At 33.4% G+C, this 22,538-nt stretch overlaps 1 protein-coding gene across 4 annotated transcripts; it reads right to left on the bottom strand.

Annotated features, from left to right (window-relative positions):
• Positions 1–1,653: 1,653 nt before the first annotated feature.
• On the bottom strand, positions 1,654–21,965 carry LOC123673967 (transcription initiation factor TFIID subunit 4). Of its 4 annotated transcripts, none has more exons than XM_045608752.1 (9): positions 21,142–21,965; positions 18,644–18,826; positions 16,259–16,345; positions 15,983–16,198; positions 10,682–11,066; positions 4,975–5,190; positions 4,602–4,862; positions 3,055–3,320; positions 1,654–2,992 (listed from the first exon to the last, which is right to left on the bottom strand). In XM_045608752.1, exons 1-9 carry the CDS (start codon positions 21,940–21,942, stop codon positions 2,843–2,845), a joined length of 2,565 nt encoding a protein of 854 aa, XP_045464708.1. In that variant the 5' UTR covers positions 21,943–21,965; the 3' UTR covers positions 1,654–2,842. The 4 variants fall into 4 exon arrangements, with proteins under 4 accessions (XP_045464708.1, XP_045464710.1, XP_045464711.1 ...); XM_045608754.1 differs by having other exon boundaries at positions 15,983–16,195; XM_045608755.1 differs by having other exon boundaries at positions 21,292–21,965.
• Between the last annotated feature and the right edge of the window lie 573 nt (positions 21,966–22,538).

Genomic DNA, 22,538 nt, shown 5'->3' with positions numbered 1-22,538 from the left:
CCTTTGAAATACCTACCTGACATATTATATCATTATTATATTAACTCAGATTATTTTAGCACCAACAATTTATGAATTAATCTCGCATGTAAATCTCGAGACTTTTCATAACATAACATCCAAGTAATAAACACAAGACGCCCATTTCAGGAGACTCCACGGCAGCGAGGTTTAATTCATTGCTGTGAAGAGTTGATTAGTCTGTGTATACCAATATTTTTGTTCTTCTATGATTAACAAGTTTATAATTTCTTTCTTGAACTTTTTCCTTATTTCTCTTGGTATTTTTAGGTAGTCTTGATACATACCTGTGTTGTATACTGCATCTTTGTCCTATTCTCTTTTCCGTTATTGGTCTTTCTTAATTGTCCCTTTCTGTTATGGTTGAATATTTACATGCTTACATTATAAGAGGTACGTGTGTTTTTCTAGTGAATATTTATTACCCTTTTACTAGCTTAGACTATATATCACTTATATAGTCTGAGCATATATGTGTCTCATATCTAGTTCAATTCGGATATCTTGTATATCTCTTTACTAGAAAATGTGTATTTTTTTTCATATATAATTTTCAGGATGCACTTCTGAATAACATCTAAGCCCCATGTAACAATGCCATATGTAAGCTGCGATTGTACTAATGCGTCGTATTCGAAGATGTTTTAAAGATTTTGTTCTTCCTTACGAATCGTAATCTATACACGATACCTATCAGTTTTTTAATCAAATAATAAGGATGGTCATCCCATTTTGAATGTTGGTCTGTAAAAATACGAAGATATTTTGTTGAACTTGTCTTCGGAATATCCAACAGTTGGTCCACACCAAGTATCCCCAATACTTGAAGTCCAGCCATATTGAATGAGAAAGTTAAGTATTTAGTTTATTTAAAGTAAGTCATTCGATTGAAATCATTTCTTTGAAATTTTCAGATCATGTGTAACCTTTTTTTTAGATCTTCCCATGATTCTTCCTCGTACATGATCAACATCAGCATAACAGCAGAAATCGAATGTATAATTTTTGCTCTAGGGCCGTCAAAGCAAAGGCACCCTTCCCAAATTTTTGGCCCATAAAATTAGTAAATATAGTGAACAATTAATAAATTTAAGTAAATCTTAAATTTCTCATTTTTGTGGTCGCAGAAATTTAGGTTAATTTTTTTCGATATTCTTGAATTTCCATGATGAATATGAAATTTCGCACGCAGCTTGAAATTGTTATTTTACCTCCAAATACAAATTTTCATTTGAAACAAATCTGGTTTTATAATTTACAAGAAAACAAAATTTCGAACGATTATGTGTAAGTAACTCTTGGTCGGGTTTAGTTCATTAGTTCATATTATCAATATGTTACCCTGTTATTGGGAAATTTCCTGTTGGGTAAAATAAACTATTATTATTAACAAACGAAGCGCGGCATATGAAACCCGAAATTTCAAGTTTCTAGATCTTTCCGTTCGATTACTATCGTGTTTACGGCCGGACCGACATAATTAAATTATGCCAAGGATTCATCATAGTCGAATTTTATGGTTTGACACTATTGCCGACTCGATATTCGAAAATTATACACATCGTGGCGAAATAATGGAGCGATCTTTTCTAGGGAGGGGCTTTCCAAAACTCACCGAATCAAACACAAACATATTAACAAAAATTATATTCGATGTTTTTTTCTAATTAATAGCAATACAGTTATTTACATATATACAATCTATATTATATATATACAAACAATATTATATACATCGAATAATTCAATAGTTCTTGTACTAAAGTACACAAAATCTTTAGCCTCTCAATATAGACCTATCGCACATAGACATCTTTTAAAATACACTTTACAAGGTATAGATTTACGTATAAGAAATGAAAATAACAAAAGTGATAAACATATACTTTGTCATCAATGGCCCCCATAATAACAACAAATTAACATTGAAAATAATCTTGATTTCGAAATTGTAACAATTTTAATCATACTCAAGGAAAGTATAAATCCTATGAAGCTTTCATTCAAAAACCCCAAACTTCATTTCTAATGTAGGTCGTACACAATTTTGTCTGATTTTAAAAATATTTTAGGCATTTTTGTCTCTGAATGAAATGATATCTTTTCATATATGATGATAAAGAGAAGGTAGGGAATAGAAAATTGAGTTTGTGTTAGATTTCTGAATGAAGATTATATAATATATCACTTTCTCGGCAGAGTGCACTTATTCTATATATTTCTAAACTCAATTTTCTTTTCCTCTCCTCAATATTTTTGAATATTAATATAATATTCTTCAGAATAATACAATTCAATCAAGAACCTATCAATAACAATATTTAATTTAATTTATTATGTTCAAAAGTAAGAGATATATAAATTTATGAGGAAACTTTTTTCAATCAATGCAAATTAGCATTACAAAAATTATTGTAAAAAAATAAGTTTATGATATTGTGTTTACTTTCAATTCCTCATATTTTCTTGATTAAAATGCGGCTATTTGCAATGCATGTCTTAGTGGATTTTAAAAATGATGAGCGTTATTTACTTCTATTCAAGTAACTCAGATTTTTGTTATAAACTGTTAACAGATTTTGTAGTTATTTAAAATTTTATAAGTCTTCTCTCGATAAAAAAAATTCAAAGTCATTTCTATTTCTTAATGAAAAATTCAACAGAATTACTCATGTATGGTCTTGTTGAGCATAATATCTGAGTGGTCAAGATTCACATCAACTTCTGGAAAAAGTACTGACGTTTTTATAAATGTAATCCTCCAAATGAAAATCCATTTTTCCCTATTATTTTTTGACAGCACAAAGTTGAGGAGCCGACATCACTTGAGATATGACTTGAAAAGTAACTTGCTCCTACACGTTTCTCTATCTGTTTCTAAAAGAAATTGAATATCTCTCAGAGTGATTTTTTTCATCCTTTGTCGTAATGGTTGCCCAGTTCTGAAGTTGTTTCCGCCATTTAAATTGTTCTTGAAAAAAAAAAAAAACAATGAACACCTGAAGAAACCACCAAGTTTTTGAAGTTACATACCTGTACTCCGTTATGTTGTGAATCAAAATCTAATCTAGGTTTTTTCCTTGGACCTATCGCTTTGAGGGCAGTAGCATTAGCTTCCCTCTGCCTCATTTCTTCCATCTCAACCCTTTGCATTTCTTTTGCTTTAGCTTTCAATTTTGCCTGTTCAGGGTCTTCCGTTTTTGATCGACTTTTTGCTGCTCTCAGAAGCATCTCTCTTTCTAATTCTTCATGCCTTTTTCTTTCTGCTCTATCCACTTCTTCCAGAAATTTTAATTGACCTGAAAATTGAAAATGGAGAAAATATATTTTTTAATTATTTCTAGAAGTAGTATTTTCACATGCAAGTACATTTCATATTTTGTCTTAAAAAAAATTTTGCAATCAAGAATTTAAATATACCAGTATAATTTATCAATTTTGGCAGCCAATTTCCGAACTATCAGTGGCGTTGTAAAATGCGTAATCAGAGTGGAATGCGGTATAAATGGTTATATACAAACCATTCTGTCATATAAACTTTATACAAAGTACTCTTTATATCATAAGGAAAATACATCCCGAACCAAAACTAATAAACCTCATTATAAGGGTAAAAAATGCCCCAAACTACAAAAAGTCCATTCAATGATGCTAAAATCACACCGGTTACAAATAGCAATTAAAACATTTTACAAATTTCAGTGATAATAGAAATTTACAGACATTATACAAGAAGAATATTAGTTAATTGTTATTGCTTCAGAGTATCAAACATAGCTAGAGGGAGCATAAGTCATTTTCAGTGAGAGAATTTTGTTCCCAACACAAAATATCAAATTTGACATAAGTGGAGCGGAAATGAAAGCTCATCAGTTATACGATGTTTCACTAAATTTCATATCTACTTAAAATATATTGAGATAAATATCTACATATATCAGAAATTCAGAAACCAAACTTCAACCAAACGACGTGAAACAACCGATGACACAAGGAGGCAATAGTTACCAAACCTTGGATTTCAGCAAGTATCTACAGAAAATAATAAATATTCGACTATAAATTCGACAATCAGGAAAATTATCGAATTCCAAATATTCAAATTTGCATTTAATCGGGAATCACTTAAATAAATATATTTCATTCAATACATTCATAATGATGCAGTAAAATTGTGGATTTGAAAATATATATATTTAGGGTTAGATAGAACAGTGCATCCGGCCTGGATGCACTGGATCTTGCCCATTCTGCGAGGTAATATATATTTTGTTTCCAGTATAAAAGCCTTCATTATTATTATATCACAATCCGACAACGTAATCTAACCATGTTGGGACATGCAAAAATTGCGTACACTTCTTCTATCTATTTTTAATACTCTATGGTTATTACTAATTTACCTTTTTTGTCATATTGGATTGGACATTTTCGTGCACAGTATCACCGTTATTTACTCAAAAATAATAACATTCTTCTTCTAAATATTCGCGCAGTATGTTAACCTAAGTTAATAAATGAATGAATTCACACCAGTTTATATTAACATTTCCAATTAAAAAGAAAATATCAAATCTTACCTTTAATGTCATTTGAGGCTTCATATCGTCTTTCGGTTTTTATAAGATCTGCTCTATGTTCAGTTATAATTGCCAACTTTTCCAGAAGATTCTTTAATTTTTCTTGAGCAGCGTGTGAAATACAGGCTGCCACCTCTGGATTTGGTTCATCCAAACCATGCTTTAATAAGGCTTGTTTAATCCTTTGCTGTAAAGGACCAATGGAGCACATCATCTCTTCTTTACAAGATCGTATTTGAGTTCCAACAAATTCTGTAGAACCTACATAAAAAATTACATTCAATTTCAGATAAATTTTTGACGTTGCAAATCATCTGACTGGTCATAAAAAATCCGTGCAAATTATCAATAATTATATAATAGTCAAACATACCTAATATTTTCTGACTTTCTTCGGCCAAATTCACTCCACCCATGGCTGCCACATCATTGATATCATCATCACCAGCATACGTAGAAAACGAATTTTTTTCTTTATCCTTTGTGGTAGGTCGTGAACTGATAGAAGGCACTAATGGTCTTATGCCTTGCATTTTGTTTGCAGGCACTGCGGTACGAACAGTTATAGGCTGTCGGATTGTAGAAACACCTATATCAAAATAAAATATATAAGTGAATTGATAAAACTGATCATTTTTGACAAATCGTCACAATTCCCACACTATATTGATAATTCATAAAACACATTTTGACATTTGCAACAAATCAATCTCGAAAGAGAAAAAACATAGATACAGTAGAACCTCGATCATCCGGCCTAATGGAGGGGAAACGGTTCCCGGATAATCGAAAAACACGGACAATCGAAATTCCTCAAAATACGCACAACAACTATGAAAATTAGAGAAATGTATGCGGTACAATTATTTATTAAGCAACAAAATCAATAGAATCATAATACCATATAAAAATATACAAATGAAAAACAAATCATTGCATTGGTACCTATAATACATCGAATGTATATATTTCAGTTGAAAAATTATGTAATTTTTGTCTGTCTTTTTTTTATTATTCATCTTGAGACAAATGTGAGCCCGAATTTTCCTCAAGTGGAGGACATCAATATAATCCGTATCATTTTCCTGCTCTAAATAGTGCATCAGACCATTTGCAAATCTCAACGCGTCTTTGGCAGAAACAGTGTTTCTCTAATTCTGTGGTTATTCCGTTCATTCTTCCACATCTTTTAGAAGAAAATCGTGCGAGAATATATCTGAAACGCACAGTTTTCATGGTTATATTTTATTATTATATGTTGGTACTCCGAACTTTCCGCCACGGCTTTATGTGTCGATTCATCAATTTGCCTTGAAGAAATCAGTTCACCCAACCAACATTTTTCAATGCAAAAATCACTAAAAGATATTTATGGAAATATTTCATTAATTTCAATAAAAATGCAATGAATTAGAGAAAATAATGTATAATACTCGTACAGAAGGCTCATTCTACCACTCGTCCATTCAAAAACTCGCCACTTCGTGGCTCGTTTTTGAATTTTGAGCTCGTGGAAGAATATCAATGCCTTCTGCACTTGTATTATGAATTTCTATTTCCTGCGTGGAAAATTCTTCAACACTTTAATCGACAATCGTCTGTATCCATACAGTGGTTAGGTTGGGAAAATTTTGATGCGATTTCTGAATCATCCAGTATCTGATAACCGGGTTCATTTAAATCCGAATTTAGCCATTCCTCAACAACATCGACTAAAACATTTTCAAATTATACCAAATTATTACTATGGCGCATGCGTAATGAATTGAATCCCGGATAATCGAGTGGATGTCTGCTCGTAGGAACGGATGAGTGAAAATGTCGACGAGCACGGATTACAGAGTAAAACGGATAATAGGAGAACGGATAATCGAGGTTTTACTGTATAACAAACACATAATAATTACTGTAATACAAGACTAGGCACGTCTATAAGAAGGATTCTAAGCATTGATAGAATTTGGTGATACATATTTCAGTATGATACACCTTTGTTCTCAATAATTTCAATTTATCTATGACATCAAATGTATTAATATACAGGGTGCATGCATGTCACACTTCCTTTTTCTTTTCATATATAAGTTTTTCTCTCAAGACATAACCAGTCCAATAAAGCTACGATATACATCACTTATATAATTATCAGAGACTTGGAATCATATCAACTGGAAATCAAGGGACAGAACTTTAGAATTTTATAATAAATATAAACATTTACAATCATTTTATACCGCACATTGACATTGAATAAAAGTTATTGATCTTGTAGAATATATCAGCTTTGAAAGGAATGGTACAGTCTTACTTCACTGTGATAACTGGAATAGATCAGTATATTAAAATTAATTGTTTCATAGCTTTTTTGGGCCGCTAAATTCAATGAGCAGAAAAATAAATTACGATATGCACCCTGCATATCAGCTAATACAAATGGTGTCGTGGATTTGTAGATTACTAATATTTATTTTAAAGAACTAACTAAATTCCCAGAGAACTCTCTCCCTAAACACATGCTTCAAAAAGGAAGTCTGAAGTTCAATAGATACATATGATAGGAATAATCCTAGACCGCAAGTTTCTGTGGAATAAGCATAATGAGACCACAACTTGTAAATCAGTAAAAGCTTTGATGGCGTGCAAAAGTCTATCTGATAAACTTGGTTGTGGGGCAGAATTTGGAAAAATAGATAACCTTCTTGATTATATTACCAGGAGATATAACCAAAAATATCTTTATGTCTGTGGTGATTTCAACATTGACATAACGTCGCCTAGATTGGTCTATCTCCACTTTTTCGAAGAATTGAGTTGTATACATCAAAATGTAATTAGAATAATCATTCTCCATCTAAAAATACAGGAAATTTCCTTCAATTGAATAAATATTTCATCGAACATCAGTAATTTTTATTACAAATCAAAATTATGTGTCTATAACCTAATCGCCCACTTAATTAAGTCAAAAGTAGTTTATAACGCAGTGGGGCACGAAGTAACTTGTGGTTGCAATCATGTGCTTAGGTGAAAATTCGAGAAGTTATGAATGATAACCAGAATTATAATTATAATAAGAATGATAACAAAATTATATTGTGGTCAGACAGTTGTGTTCCACAAAACAAGAATTATATTATGACCATCACTCTTCAGTATTTCTTAATTTCACCACATGCAAAAGATCTAGAAATCTTACAAGAAGAACTCGGGTAACCTGTACATAGTAGTTTTTGAAAACACATACTAAGAAAACCGGAAGTGACACAGAGAAAGATATCACCAGTAAATTGGGAGGACACCAGACACACAGCGACACAGGGACCGGAAGAAGTACGAACACGTAGGAAAAAGAGTTACAATCATAACTAATGGAAAGAGAAATTGCACAAGAGCAAAGAAAACGAAACCATTGAAAAAGAAGGATGATAGGGAAGGTCCATCAGGAATTGAAACTGACGAAAATGATATAACTAAGTCAAGACAATAGCCAAATCCTCCAAATAGTCCAAAGAAAATTCCAAATAAATCATCAAAGAATAATCAGTTAAGGGTGCCTTATCTAGTATGTCATTCTATTCTTTAAAACTACTGTGTAATAAGAAAATATGTTAATTCAAGGAGTGAGATTTTAGTTGAATTATTTTGAATATTGAAAAAAAGCTGTTACTTTCAAATAATAAAAGCAAGTTTAACAATATATTTACGTCTTTCTTTTCCATTTATATATGGGTATAGACCTATTATACACTGGATAGGTCATAGTTTTATTCTATTTCAATTATGAGTTAATGCAGATTTAGATTGAGCTATATCCGGCATATACATATGGTCTATATTCCCAAATAAATACTGAATTTGGTAAAAACAGCTTTTTGGTTTATATCCAAAACGACTTTTTCAAATTATACAAAAAATTATACATGCTGACAATACATTATGAACCAACAAAATTTCAAATGGAACTGCCATCATAGTATAAGGAAAGGATAGTAAGCCAGTGTAGTGCTTTTTTCGATTTTGTTGATGTTGAGCGCCATCTAGTTGTACTCACGTTTAACTCGAATTTTACTGTCAAAAATTGGTCCGTAAAGTGGAGCCCTCTGAAAAAATTTGTGTTATTTTGAAAAACTAAAATATTTGAAATAGAGTGGTCAAAAGATTTCTATATTTTGAATAAATATTCAATGAATATTCAAATATTCAAATGTAGTGGTAACTTAATAATAACATAAAAATTGTTGGCAATGTCATGCGACCCCTTTTCAACCACACCACTGAATGAATTATCGTATTATTTCTGCGCCATCTATAGCTCATGATTCAGCGCCATCTATTATCGAGTTACTTCTCCACTTTGGGTAGTCACGAAATCCAACTACAGTAGCGACCTCTGGTGACTATTTCCTTGCCGTCAAACGGCGGTTGGCTTACTATCCTTTCCTTATACTATGCTGCCATATAGAGGTGCTGGCAAAAAAATGTCAAAAGTGACATACAGGATTAAGAGGATCATAGAGTAAGCTACACTGGAAGCCGCTTTCAGCAAGTACTACAGCAATTTTCATAGCAGAATCAGTTATGGTGTCATATTGTGGGGCAACAGAAAAAACATTGATACCATATTGAAGTCACAAAAAAATATGCGAGGATTAAATGTAAAAGGCCAACAAGAATGTGCCGTAGAGAATTATTTCAGATGCTAGGATATTCACATAATACTATTATATCTTGTCAAGTGAGCCGCATTTAAGGTATGTATCTAACGACATGTTTTGGAAATACTCCGAAAAATGTGATGACTAAATTAGAAAGACTGCAGACCAAGGCAATAGAAATTAGTGAAGTGTTGTATAGGAAGTATTCAATGTTGAAGATAAAATCCTAAAAATGCTTGAACAGTTCAAGCTTATCTATAAGATGCAAAATGAATGAAAGTCAACACAAAGTTAAAGCAGAATGTGGACTATCATGATTATAACCTGAGAACAAGGGATAGAATGAGAAATGACTATTCCAGTCACAAAACTCGCCAATCTATCGAAGTGTATAAACATACAACAACATACCAAAGACATTGTTGAGTGGAAATAAAAGGGCTGTGTTTTGAAATTTAAGAGTATATTTCAAGAACAGAAAATAAGTTAAGTTAATTTCAAGAATAATTTATTGATTTGCTTATTTCTTGATATTTTTAAACTTATTATAGTTTGTTAGTTAAAGGCCTGGGTGCCAGTTTTGTTCAACTGATTTGAGGTCTGAAGTAAATGTTTAAAAAAAAATGTATATTATACGTTCATAAGAACAAAGATGAAAATCGCTGTCCAATATATTGGAAGAGAGATGACTTGCTAGTACCATATCATCGACTCAAAGCCAACCAATACATGAGAGTTGCATACGCTATTTTTCTACATCCGATATACATATATTAGGTGTAGAAAAAATAGCCATGCAACTCTCATGTAATGGTTATTAACGATACGAAATGAGCTGAAGGAGAGTTTCGTCTATAGGTTATTGCTTCAGTATGTATAACCATCATTACATGATCGTTGCATAATATACAATTAAGACTTGTCGATGGTAATTCTTCTATATCGCTGGTATTAGACATTTTGTTGATATAATAATCGAAGTTTAGCCAAATTTCATGAAAATTCAATACATTTTGACAAATGAAACAATTTGGACACAACTCAAAAGAACAGCATGCTTCATTAAAAAATTATTAGTTTCTATTGGTTAAAAATCTGTATCTAATGGATCTCATTATAACAGATATTGGGCATGTGTGTATTATTACAGTACAAGTGTAGAAAAAAAATCATCAAACTATTGCTGAATAAACCAATATACATAATGAGATATTTTGACGACTTGTAAATTTTTTTGTGATGTTTTGGGAATAAACTTATTTGTATATTTGTAAATGGCAACTTTGGTAAGTTTTATCAGCCGTTATGAGAATATTCTTTGAATTCTTAATTTATAATATTCCTAATTTTAAGGTTGATGTTCTTTCAAACCCAATAAATTATGAGGAACCCATAAAAATGTATTGAAGTAACTAAAAAACTGACCTATTTTCTGCAATGGCTGTCGAACAACACCTGGCCGTATCTGAGTATTTGGATATACAGGATGTAGAGCAGGTGGCTGAGAATTTGTAACAATAACATTGTTAGAAACACCCGGTTGTCTTATGGCAGTTACCATCCTTGTGGCAGTTTGGCCTCTGATAGGAGCAACCAATCTTGGTTGCAAAACTTGATTTGCTCCACGAACTACAGTGGTACCAGGGGCAACTATTCTTACAGGATTAGAAGCTATACCGGGTCGAATTTGTGTTTGAATTGTTCCTGCCGAATTACTCCCAGAATACACTAAATTAGATGGAGGAGGTCGAATGCCATCAATTGATAATTCCTTTGTTGCCAACGAGTGTCGTAGCAGTGGTAAGCTTTTCTGTGAAATTAAACGAAAAGTGTTAATTCAGATCTAAGAATATTTTGTTGATTGCGTTAGTAAGAACCCAAGAAACATGCTTACACTACAAGGAAGAATGTTGAAGAAGATATGGCTTATGTAACTTTTACTAGTATGTATATAGTACAATACTCAATTAATGAAACAATTTTTTCATGTATAATTCGCATAAAATTGGTTTCTGCATGAAAAAAAAATAGCTTTTTTTGAAGAGAAATTATAAAGAGATGGCTTGGTCATGGTTTTACTATGCTTTTTTATCTAGACACTTAAAAGTTTCTTTGAGACTTTTAAGAAGCTAAGAGGTTATGAAAATTAAGAGAAGTGGTTGTGATCTCCATAGGCATCTTCAATATTTGAAAACTAAGCTAGTCATTTAGGAAAAGCGAACCATGCCATAAAATGTTAATGAGACAAAATGTATATATTTGCCTCTTTATTTGCCACTACATAGTTGAATATATATATAATAAAATTAAGTATGGAATGAGTGACGACTGATACCAATTTATGTATATTCATAAATACATCTAGGCAATGTTTTACACTGCTTGATCGGTCGATAACTCTAGTAAATTTTGGGCTAGGAAAATGTTTCAAATTTTAACCCAGCACATAACCTGAAATTATTTTTGAAACGGTCATAACTGACCGTCCTACTGTAATAAATATCGTAAATCGTTTGAACAAAAAGTCATCCACATGGTTCACCGATGGATCAAAATCAGAGAGAGGTACTGGCATTGAGTTATATGGACCTAAACTGAGGATCTCTAAAGCCATAGGAAGTAAGCCCTCTATTTTAGAGACCGAGATACTGGCTGTTTACGTATGCGCTCAGGATTGTCTTAAAATGAACCTCAAGGGGGCACATGTCTACATCACCTCGGACAGCCAGACCACGCTGAGATCCCTGGAATCGTACTGCCAGGGGTCTCTGTTGACCTGGGAGTGCCGTAACACCATAAGGCAACTGGCTAGAGGCAATAAAGTGAATTTAATATGGGTACCAGGGCACTGTGGTGTTGAAGGAAACAAAAAAGCTGATGAACTTGCAAAAAGTATATCAAGGTTAACACCTGCTGGACCTGAGCCTTTCTGTGAGCTAGGAAAAGACCAATATAAGGCAGTGGTCTAGCAATGGGAGTTGAATAACAGGATAACCTACTGGACAAACACTCCTGGACTTACCCAGGCCAAGAAATTCGTGATGATTTCACCTACCTACGTCAGAAAGCTTTTGAAGCTGTCACGAGCCGAGCTTCGGGTGATGGTGAGACGGGGCACTGTCGGTACAAACATCATTTGTACCGTATCGGAAAGTCAGCAGATGAGATTTGCAGGCTCTTTGGATCAGAATCAGAAACAGCTGAACACATGGTATGCAAGTGTCCAGAGCTGGCTGGCCTAAGAACCATTCATATGGGTAAGCCGGTCTTGGATACCCGAGAAGTAACAGTTTTATCAACGCCATCGACGACCTCCTTGGGTTTCCATGAATAAGTAGGGTAGAGAACAAAATATCCATATGGTCGCAGTTCCCGGAAGGCTTACCTAGCCACGAAGACCCCAGTTCAAATAATAATAATAATAGTCTTCATTTTTTGTCTAGACATATGTCCAAAATGAATCATTTTCAAAATGCTTCGCATTTTATGTTTTGTACTGGGATTGGCAGCATACTTTTCACTCATGCAATTTCAAATGGATTAGATTACTCAACTCTACTTAATACCTACTAGTAATATCAATAAGCCAAATCAAAGAAATCGTCAACACTTTTGGAAACATTCATTTTGACAAAATGAAATAGAGACCCCATGAAAAACAGGAACATTGTCTGAATTCTCTTAAGGAGTTCAAAATGACTGCATATTTTCAGCTGGAAAATTATTATTAATATTTATCGCTCATATGATCTGCTCAGATGTCTGCAAACTTTTTTCAGATCGAATTACACCTCATTTCAACAATATTGAAATTATTAGAAAAATTTGAAGACATCTGAAGAGATCATATGAACGATAAATATTGATAGGACTTTTTCAGCTGAAAATATGCAATAAAAGATTCTGTACTATTCACGTCCATGTTCAAAATTGAGCAATTTATCACAGGAATTTGTACAGAAATAATAAATTCCTGTGATAAATTGCTCAAAATATGCAATCATTTCGAACTCCTTGAGAGAATTCAGAATTATTGTTATCACTAGTAGGCATTAAGTAGAGTTGAGTAATCTCATCTAACAAAGCCTCATACAGCCTGGGAAACAGGAAATGCTGCTGAGGAGCAGCGATGAAGAGGTCGTAAATGGCCTCGAAAAGAGACCCAGACTCTCTAGGGCTGCCAGAAAGAGGATGAAGTTCCTCATAAAGGAGGCGATGGCGCCTGATGAAGCCAGGACAGTAGCCTCCAAACCAATTGGTCCCATGTCGACAACAAGCCAGGCAACCAAAAGAAACAGGTCGGAGGATAGTAGCTTCATAGTCCTCAGGAGCTTCCAAGGCTTCTGCACGAATTGTGCCACCTATGGCCAGGTTGCTGCTGGTCTGAAAGTGGGCATAATGGACAAGAAATATCCAGAGGTGATCCCTAAATGGACCAACTGAAGGCCATTAGGTTGCAATTCTGGAGAAAATTATGGCGCTGCGAAAAGAGGACTCTATAAAGCCTAAGATCCAGCAATCCCACATGAGGCCAGGCTGGCTTGGTCTGACATGCTCTGATAAAGCCACAGTTGAGTGGCTCAGGAGCACCCAGCCCAAACTTAAACCCTGGGAGAGAGCTGATCTGAGGATCTCCCAAGAGGCAGAACTGCCTCACCCGGAGATCCTAATCACCAACCCAATTGGCCAAAGATCTTTATTTGGCCAATTGGGTTGAAGTGATCCTTAGATAGTATCTTTTGAAGTTTTGGCTGCTGTTTTATCTATTCTTTGGAGAAACTTCTCCATGACTCCCTTTTGGTTTTCCTGACCTCTTTATTATAATTGGTCAAGGCCAGTCGATAGGCATTCCAGCTGCCTTCTCGCTTAGCCTTGTTGAAGGCTCTCCTAGCCGTTCTTTTGAGGTTTTCAAGATGATTATTCCACCAGGGGACGTCTCTTGAGATCGTTTCCTTCCTGAGTGGGCAACAGTTTTCGAATGTTCTCTTCAGACATGATGTGAAGTGAGCAGAGGCGTTTTCCAGATCCTCATTAGAGCTGCTGTTGTATTTCAGGTCTTCCACATGGCTTCTTAGCCATGTGGGACTTTACGAATGATCCTAAAGAGAGCCTAAAAGCTCTGCTTTTCTGGCTCCAAGCAGTTAACCATTGAAGATGAAGCTCCCGCTGAGGAGGTAAACAACTCCACCAGAGTAGGTTTTCAGAAAGGGGGGGGTGTGGTGCCTTTGATAATACCCTACATATTTCGTTATGCAATGTTGCCAAACGGATAGGGATAGAACCCTCCACTGTTAAGTGGATATCAGCTATGTTACAGCCTATCTGGGAGTAACCGAAGTTACCGTGCTAACGTGCGGGGGATGCCCTTAAGGAGGGGTTTTTCACCCTCGCTGTGGAGCTTGGTCGTGGACGGTCTCTTGGAGAGGCTTACGGCAGGTGGCTTTAACGCCCAGGCTTACGCCGACGGTGACTGTGACCTCCTTGGGTTTCCATGAATGAGTAGGGTAGAGAACATGGTCGCAGTTCCCGGAAAGCTTACCGAGCCACAACGACCCCGATTCAGAAATAATAATGATATTATTTCTTTCGGAATACCTGTATAGTGATGCGTAAATTTGCAGAAGACTTGAAAACTTTTTAGGAATTCAATTAAAAATAAATCGTACAAATATCTCGAAGGATTTTCAAGATATGATCCCTAGTTTAAACCATCATACCCATGAAATTTTTCGAAAAAAGTGGCCTTCGTCAAAAAGTACCACAGATTAATGATAACAATTCGAGTATTACGAATTCAGAATTTCATGGATATTATTTATTTATTCATTATGAGTATGATATAAGAATTGGGCATTAAAAAAAACAAGGTGGTATCGTCTTTCACCACTTTCGGACCAGCCTGTAGAGTCAAAAATAATTTAAGTCTATGCGATGAATGCTGTAGATTCCGTCAAAATTTGAATCATTCTCCAAGCCCAAAATTTACAGGAGTTATCGACCGATTGAGAACTATTGATGCACCCATATAAGTATATTATATACAAATAAAATAATATATTTTTGATGCCTTTACATAATAGAATATCATGCAGTGTTAGCTCAGTTTGAGAAAATGGCAAATGGAAAATTATTTCCTCATACAAGAACAAGTAAAAGATACATACTCCATATTTATTTACTTAAACATCAAGCTTTTTTCTTCAAAGAAATCAACCCAAACCACCATAAAAATGCAGTAAACAAAATTTTTATTTTGATAAAAAAATTTAAATTGCTACATAATGATGAAACATTTCATAGATGGAAAAAATGAAGATTCAATATGGCAATGAATACATGAAGGATATATTTGAAATTCTGTTGTGTAGCCTGACCAAACCATTATTAAGTTTAGTGATGTCAATAACCAACACTTCTTGAAGACTGCCTTCTTAAGTTAATCCAATTTACTATTTGGTGCTGTTGCAATCGAATTAATCTTTGGATTTTCTGCAGCTCTTCTCTGTCATCTATGTCGTTCATTATCATATGGAAGACATTACGAAAGCTGCAGGTACTTACTTTCTTCTCAAATCATAACTGCTACATTAGTCGGTACCTTAATAATGGTTTTGTCTTTTTTGTTTGATTCATCTTTGTACAATAAAAATATCAATTCCGAAACACCAATGCCCAAAATGGATTCAGAAACTTTTTCACATGCAACAGATTCTTGTATTAACATACCTTCAAAAATCCTATTAGACAAGGTTGAGGAGAAGCATTTAGCAATTTCTCCAGTTTATCACAAAAATCTTCTGGCTCGACTTTCATGTCTATCAATTCTTGAATCAAAGTCCTAACATTGCGCTCAACAGCTTTAGGTTCCCTACTTGACAATTCAAGTAAATTCGCGAGGAATTTTCGACATTTCTCTTTGGTATTGTCATTGGCCGTTCTCTGCTTTTATAAAAAATTGCGTAAGTGAACAAATGTCGATATTATTTTGATTAACTAACTCACTTGAACCGCAATTTGCCCGGTTGAGGTTACACTAATGGTACCTGGAGCCTGCTGATTAGGAGTAGTAGCTGCTGCTGTGGTTGTTGCCTGTAAATTAGTATATATCCCTCATTTCTGGACAGTATTGATTTTAACAATTTGCCTCAGAAATTCATTAATTAATAGGAGACTCAAAAATTACCTGTATGTTTAATAGTTACTGGCATTGGAGATCACATATTTCCGATAATTCATTAAACAATGGGATTTACTTCATTTTAATCTGGTGGTGGCTTACTACTTATTATTCCCCAACTATTTATGTGGAACTACTTGAGAAAAGAAATCCACAACAGAATATATAAGAATAATAGGATAATGTGAGGATTTTAAGACCAGTTATATTATAAAGCACCGAATTGTAGTTTACTGTTTAACAACAAGATGAAAAAATTATTGGAATTGAATTGAAGGTAATCTGAATTTATCTGAATCACTATTATTTACTCAGTTCCAAAACGATCATAGCCGAATGTATTTTATTGGATATTCATTGTAACGGGTCACTCAATAAATATTGGGTCTGGCGCCACAGATGGCGCCGCCAGTGCCAAATCATTTTTTCTGGTTAGTACCAAGCTCCAGAAGATGAGCGTTAAAATTTCGAGAGAGTTAAATCTGGATCCTGATATTGAAGGTTAAGGGATGCTACATTTGTTGTTTGGAAAATGGATAAAACAAAAAATTATTAACTTCAAACAAAAAAGCATGTGTAAATAAAAACACAGTATTAGCAGAGGAAATGTAAGAAATTATAAAAACTGTTTTTGATGAGAAAAAATATTGTGTAAGAAAAGCAATAGGTTGATAAGTACTATTCAGACTTCTCAGAGCAGAGGCGTTTTCCAGAAGCTCTAATGAGGATCTGGAAAAAAACCTCGACAACAACAGTTAAAAGGTGCTCCAGAGGTAAAAATTTGGCTCTAATGAAGAAGTGATTGCCATAGTTAAAGACTATTTTCAAAGCAAAGACAAATCTTTTTACAGAAAAGGTACTGAACAGTTAGGAGCGTTGAAGTACCTACATGTATCACTCTTGAAGACTATGTTGACAAATAAAGTTGAATTTTCAAGAAAAAAGGTTTTTTACTGGTTAGGCCCGGGGGTTATTGAGTGAAGTGTTACCAAAGATAAATTAACTTATCTAGTTCTAGATTTATGGACAACTTGTTCTAAGACAAATACCATTCAAATCATATATGAATCTAGTAAAAAGATGAAGGAACACAATTTGGTCTTTAAGTGATATTCTGTTTATTTGAAAACATGATATCATTTGTGCATTAATTACTTATAACTTGAAAATATTAAAACTGTACTGCAAATGTGCTTGAAGCATACATACTACATATTATAACTGATAGCTCTGAAGCCCTCAAAGGGACTCCATGCTCAAAATATTCTTCAGAAACTCTGAAGAGATACTTCCTTACGAGTCAATATTAGACATAATATATGTCGTGAGTTATATTGACTAAAAGATATTCAGTATGGATTTTGAAAATCTGAGGAAAAACTCAAAGTTAATATTTAAGTAAAAAATAATACTCAAAATAAATACTTTTGTCTAACTTCCATTAACACTGGTGAATTAGTAGACATTAGATCATCATACTTAATTATTTTTCCCATTAATAATTTTTTTAAAATAGGAAATATATCGACACATATTTGCCAAAGTATCGTAACTAATGTAACCATACATTTTTTACAGGACCAACCTTTTTTTGTTACTGCGGAAAGCATATGTAAGGTAGTTCATTAGATGGTATAATATGCCCCTAAAGGACTAAAAAAAATATTTGGGATTTATGTACATAAATGCTTCCCACCATAACAAAAAAATGTTGGTCCTGTAAAAAAACATATGTTGTCACAATACTTTGGGAAATATGTATCAATATTTTGAGATATTGGAGTAAGTAAAATATTAGATACTTGGTAAAAAAAACAATACTTCTAATTTAAATCAAATTCTGCTTAATTATTTTTTCCATTAATAATTTTTTTAAAATTGGAAATATATCGATACATATTTGCCAAAGTAACGTAACTAATGTAACCATACATTTTTTACAGGACCAACCTTTTTTGTTACTGCGGAAAGCATATGTAAGGTAGTTCATTAGAGGGTATAATATGCCTCTAAAGGACTAAAAAAAATATTTGGGATTAATGTACATAAATGCTTCCCACCATAACAAAAAAATGTTGGTCCTGTAAAAAAACATATGTTGTCACAATACTTTGGGAAATATGTATCAATATTTTGATATTGGTGTTAGTAAAATATTAGATACATGGTAAAAAGAGCAATACTTCTAATTAAAATTAAATTCTGCTTACCTGAGCAACTGTCTGCATACGAAAAGTAACAGGCTGTCCACCAGGGTTTGAGCTACCTGCAATATTAGCAGATGCTGGAGCAGGTCCTACTCGTAGTAATTGATACTGCCCATTTTCAGTCTTTAATAGCAAATGACCTTGCTGACCTGGTTGCAACCCATGGAATGACTGTAGTGTAATTTGCTGAAAGAAATAAATAACCATTGATATTATGAAAATACTAAATGATCAGGACGCTGTTTCTACTTCACAAAATAATTCTAAATATTTACAATACCAGCCGCTCAGTACCTCTAACAATCTCTACATATTGCTTCGGAACAAAAACCCATAAGAATTGGAACTGCTTATCTCTCTAAAATATGCCTTGATAGAAGAGTACTTTATAACTGACACTCAAATGTCAACGATTCCAGAAATGTGATGAGCAAATGTGAGTGACATTGCTCATACAAAATTATCTCTGACCTAGTTAGCTCAACAATACACATTGTAAAACGAAAAGAGACATTTCAATTTCGAGAAGTGATTGAGAAATAAATAAAGATAAATGAATTATGATACATTTCATTTTTAAAGAAGAAAGTAAAAGGAATCAAGATTCTCAATAACATATTTGACTTTATCCTTCAATATATCGAAGTTCTTAGTAGTGGCATTTCGATGGAATATAATTGATACAGTTGGAGCTTGAATATCTCATTAGATATAATCAAAATCAATAATTCAATGCCCCTTCAAATCATAATCAAAACATATTTTTCTGCCAGATGGGATTCTAAGATTCTGACCAAGTCTCAAATTTTTGAAGTAGCACTACCTTCAAAATTAATCTCAAAAATTTCCCATTCAGATGCATTTTCCTCGGAAACAAAATGAAGATCACACCAATATGTAACAGTAAAAACTGGAGAAACCATAGATCAGAATATATTTTTATCACTATTTAAACAATGAGATATTTTACTTTCTCAAAATGAACAAATAAATCTAAGCTAATAGAATATATTCTAGAAAATAGAAGATTTTCTATAAAATAAATACCCATCAACTTAAGCACCAGAGATATAATAAAATTGGAATAAGCAATGTCTTCGATAAGTCTTGGTAATATTAATTATTTAGTCATTCTAGCAAGTATTCATGTTATTATGTGAAGATAATTATTTTAATGAATTAGTAGAAGTAGCAAATATTTATTTTCAAGAAAAAAAACTGAAAATTTTAATAACCTCAAAAAGTTCAAAAGCCAAATAAGTACCAATTATTATTGATTATTAAATAAGTAAGAAAGCTCACACAACAAAAAAGCAATAAAACATCAACAAAACAAAAAGTCATTAAGATCGAAGTATTCACACTCTTGTTCACAGAGAATTTTTAGTTATGTTTAAATACTGTTTGACAACGATATTGTCATTGGGATAAACATTTGTACAAATTCTATGGACAAGAGTGCTAGTCCACTGTGAACTCGTAATATTTCATAAAATTAAACTCTTTTTTTTGTTTAATACTGAAGCATCTTGTGAAACAAGCAAAGCCAATGCATAAGTAAAAAAAGCAGTCAATAACAAATTAAAAAAAAAAAAGGGAGAAAAATGTCAGAAAAGTAGGGAGCACCATTATTAACTGAAAACTATAGCATTTCAAAATTAGTATTTTTATGTTAGTTTCAGGTCGAAAACTTTTCAAACAAGATACTTTACCAAAATAATAATTAAAAAGAACTAATTCAAATACAATTTGAAAAATTATAGGTTTTCGTATAAACCAAAATAACACAAATATAAGAAGAATTTCACTCCTATAACTTTGGCTTAAACTTATAAGTCATCACAAACAAATGGAAGTGTGGAAAAATATGATAGAATGATAAAAAACAAGAGCTATTTTCATTTTGATGAAGATTGAATGGTGTAACTAAATATATAACTGTAGAAATACAATATTGCGAGTATTAGAATGAACCAATGTCAAAAACTAATCAGAATGTGGTAAACATAACCAAAGAGATTTAGAAGTATCCATGTAATTGAATCTCTAACCTCAAATCCTGAAAATATTCTAAAAAAACTGAAAGGAATTGAATTTCCGAAGAATTTGAGAGTCGATAGAAACTGAGCAATTCAAGAATATCTAACTACACATAATACAAGGAAATCATGGGATCAACAAAATATATTTGAAGAATCAACCATGGACATCCCAGATGTTTGTTGAACATACAAAAACAAAACATAAACGACAACTAAAATATTCCTAGATCTACTGAACTACCCAACAAAAAACAACTATAGACATCAGAATCAAATAAGGGGAGAACAAAAATGAATTGTTGCTCAAAATTAAAAACAGTAAACAATGCTAGAAGCAGGACATCCAGACCTACTAGAACAAAGATCTATACATGCACACAAGAGAACGTCTATACCTTGCCTTCAATTGCAAGGTAGGTATAGAGAAGCTTCCCATTCTAACATTTTTTCCTCACTTACTGCAGGTCCGGGCCTAGACCCTACAATTTGAGGTGTACTGAGCACCACACGAGCTGGTTGTCCTTTCTGTGCAGTAGAAACACTCGGTCGAACATTAACAACTTGAAGATTGGATAAGACATTTGGAGATTGAGTGCTCGGGTTACCTACATTATTTGCTTGTGGAACCGAAGAGGTAACATTCATAGGCACAGTCACTAAGCCAGGGGTGCCAACAGGGGCTCCACTTGTCTTTATCACTAAAGTAGGTTGTTTATTTTGTAGAGTTTGTATATTTGAGGAAGATTGAAGAACCTGGTGTGGGGAAATCCCAATAGTTCCATTTGGCAAAGATTGCCCCGAAACTGCTACTCTATTCGTCATAATAGCACCAGCACTAGATATTGTTTGGTTTCCTTGACTATAAACTACCCTAACACCATCATTACACTTATTAGTGGCATCTATAGAATTAGGATTTTGTTGAATATAATTTGTAGTCACTGCCCCTCCGACAGTTTGCACATGGGTACCACTTATTTGCATTGCATTATTTATCACTTGTTCATTTGTGTCTGTAGAAACCACATCCATAGATTCATCGTTGGCACTAGTACCGAGTTTCTGTCGGACAACCGTTCCACCGTTTGATATACCACTATTTATATGATTATGATTTATCACTATAGGTGAACCGCTTTGACTTGATACATGAGGTGCTGAAGTAACTAACTGAGTTTCTAGAGAGCCTACAATGGCACTCACAACTGATTCATCAACGTCTGTACTTAGAGCTTCCTCAAGAAACTTAGCAGACGCCATTTTTGTGAGTCCACAGAATGCGCAAGCGTTTCATAACAATGTAGAAGAAAATTCTATGCATACTTGATAATGGTGATAATGCAATTTGTTTTTCTTTTTTCAAATACCTCCCTGATTTTGAATAATGTATTTTTTTTTTGAGAACAAAAATGCAAGGACAAAATGCACAACAGTTTTATTTATTGCTTCCACTGATTCTAAAAATGATATATTTGGAAAAATTTATATTAGTGAACACAAACGCCGTTAGCGGCGCTTTAGTCTTAATGAAGGTTGCAAAAGAAATCGGGGTAACCTTTTTTGATGTTTTGTTTTGATTCAAAACGTCTTTTAATCAAATTCCAATCGAAAGACATCTGATAAGAGGAAAGAACGTATTAAATTAATCTATTGCTGTTAATTGGTTGAGCTCAGGGATGAAGGAATTTTCAACTAATTGATTTCCTTCATCCCTGACCCTAACTAATTATCAGCAATAGATCAATTTGAAGATCATTTAACTAAATTGTAAACGTATTAATGTTCATGTTTTTCTATCCCAACTCTCCTAGACCTCTCAGAAGCTTATAGATTGTACTAGTTAGAATAACTGGTTG

The sequence above is a fragment of the Harmonia axyridis genome, chromosome 2, assembly GCF_914767665.1.
Source record: "Harmonia axyridis chromosome 2, icHarAxyr1.1, whole genome shotgun sequence".
Taxonomy (NCBI): Eukaryota; Metazoa; Arthropoda; class Insecta; order Coleoptera; family Coccinellidae; genus Harmonia; species Harmonia axyridis.
Note: the sequence above shows the minus strand (reverse complement) of the source record. Positions and strands in the feature narration are given on the sequence as shown.

Bases quoted from the DNA above. Each gene is read 5' to 3' on its own strand.
- LOC123673967 (XM_045608752.1), bottom strand. From the start codon at position 21,942: ATGGCGTCTGCTAAGTTTCTTGAGGAAGCTCTAAGTACAGACGTTGAT. The intron at 16,199-16,258 runs GTGAGTTAGTTA...TTTTTATAAAAG, and splicing joins CCGGGCAAATTGCGGTTCAA to CAGAGAACGGCCAATGACAA. The intron at 4,863-4,974 runs GTATGTTTGACT...TTTTTTATGTAG, and splicing joins AGAAAGTCAGAAAATATTAG to GTTCTACAGAATTTGTTGGA.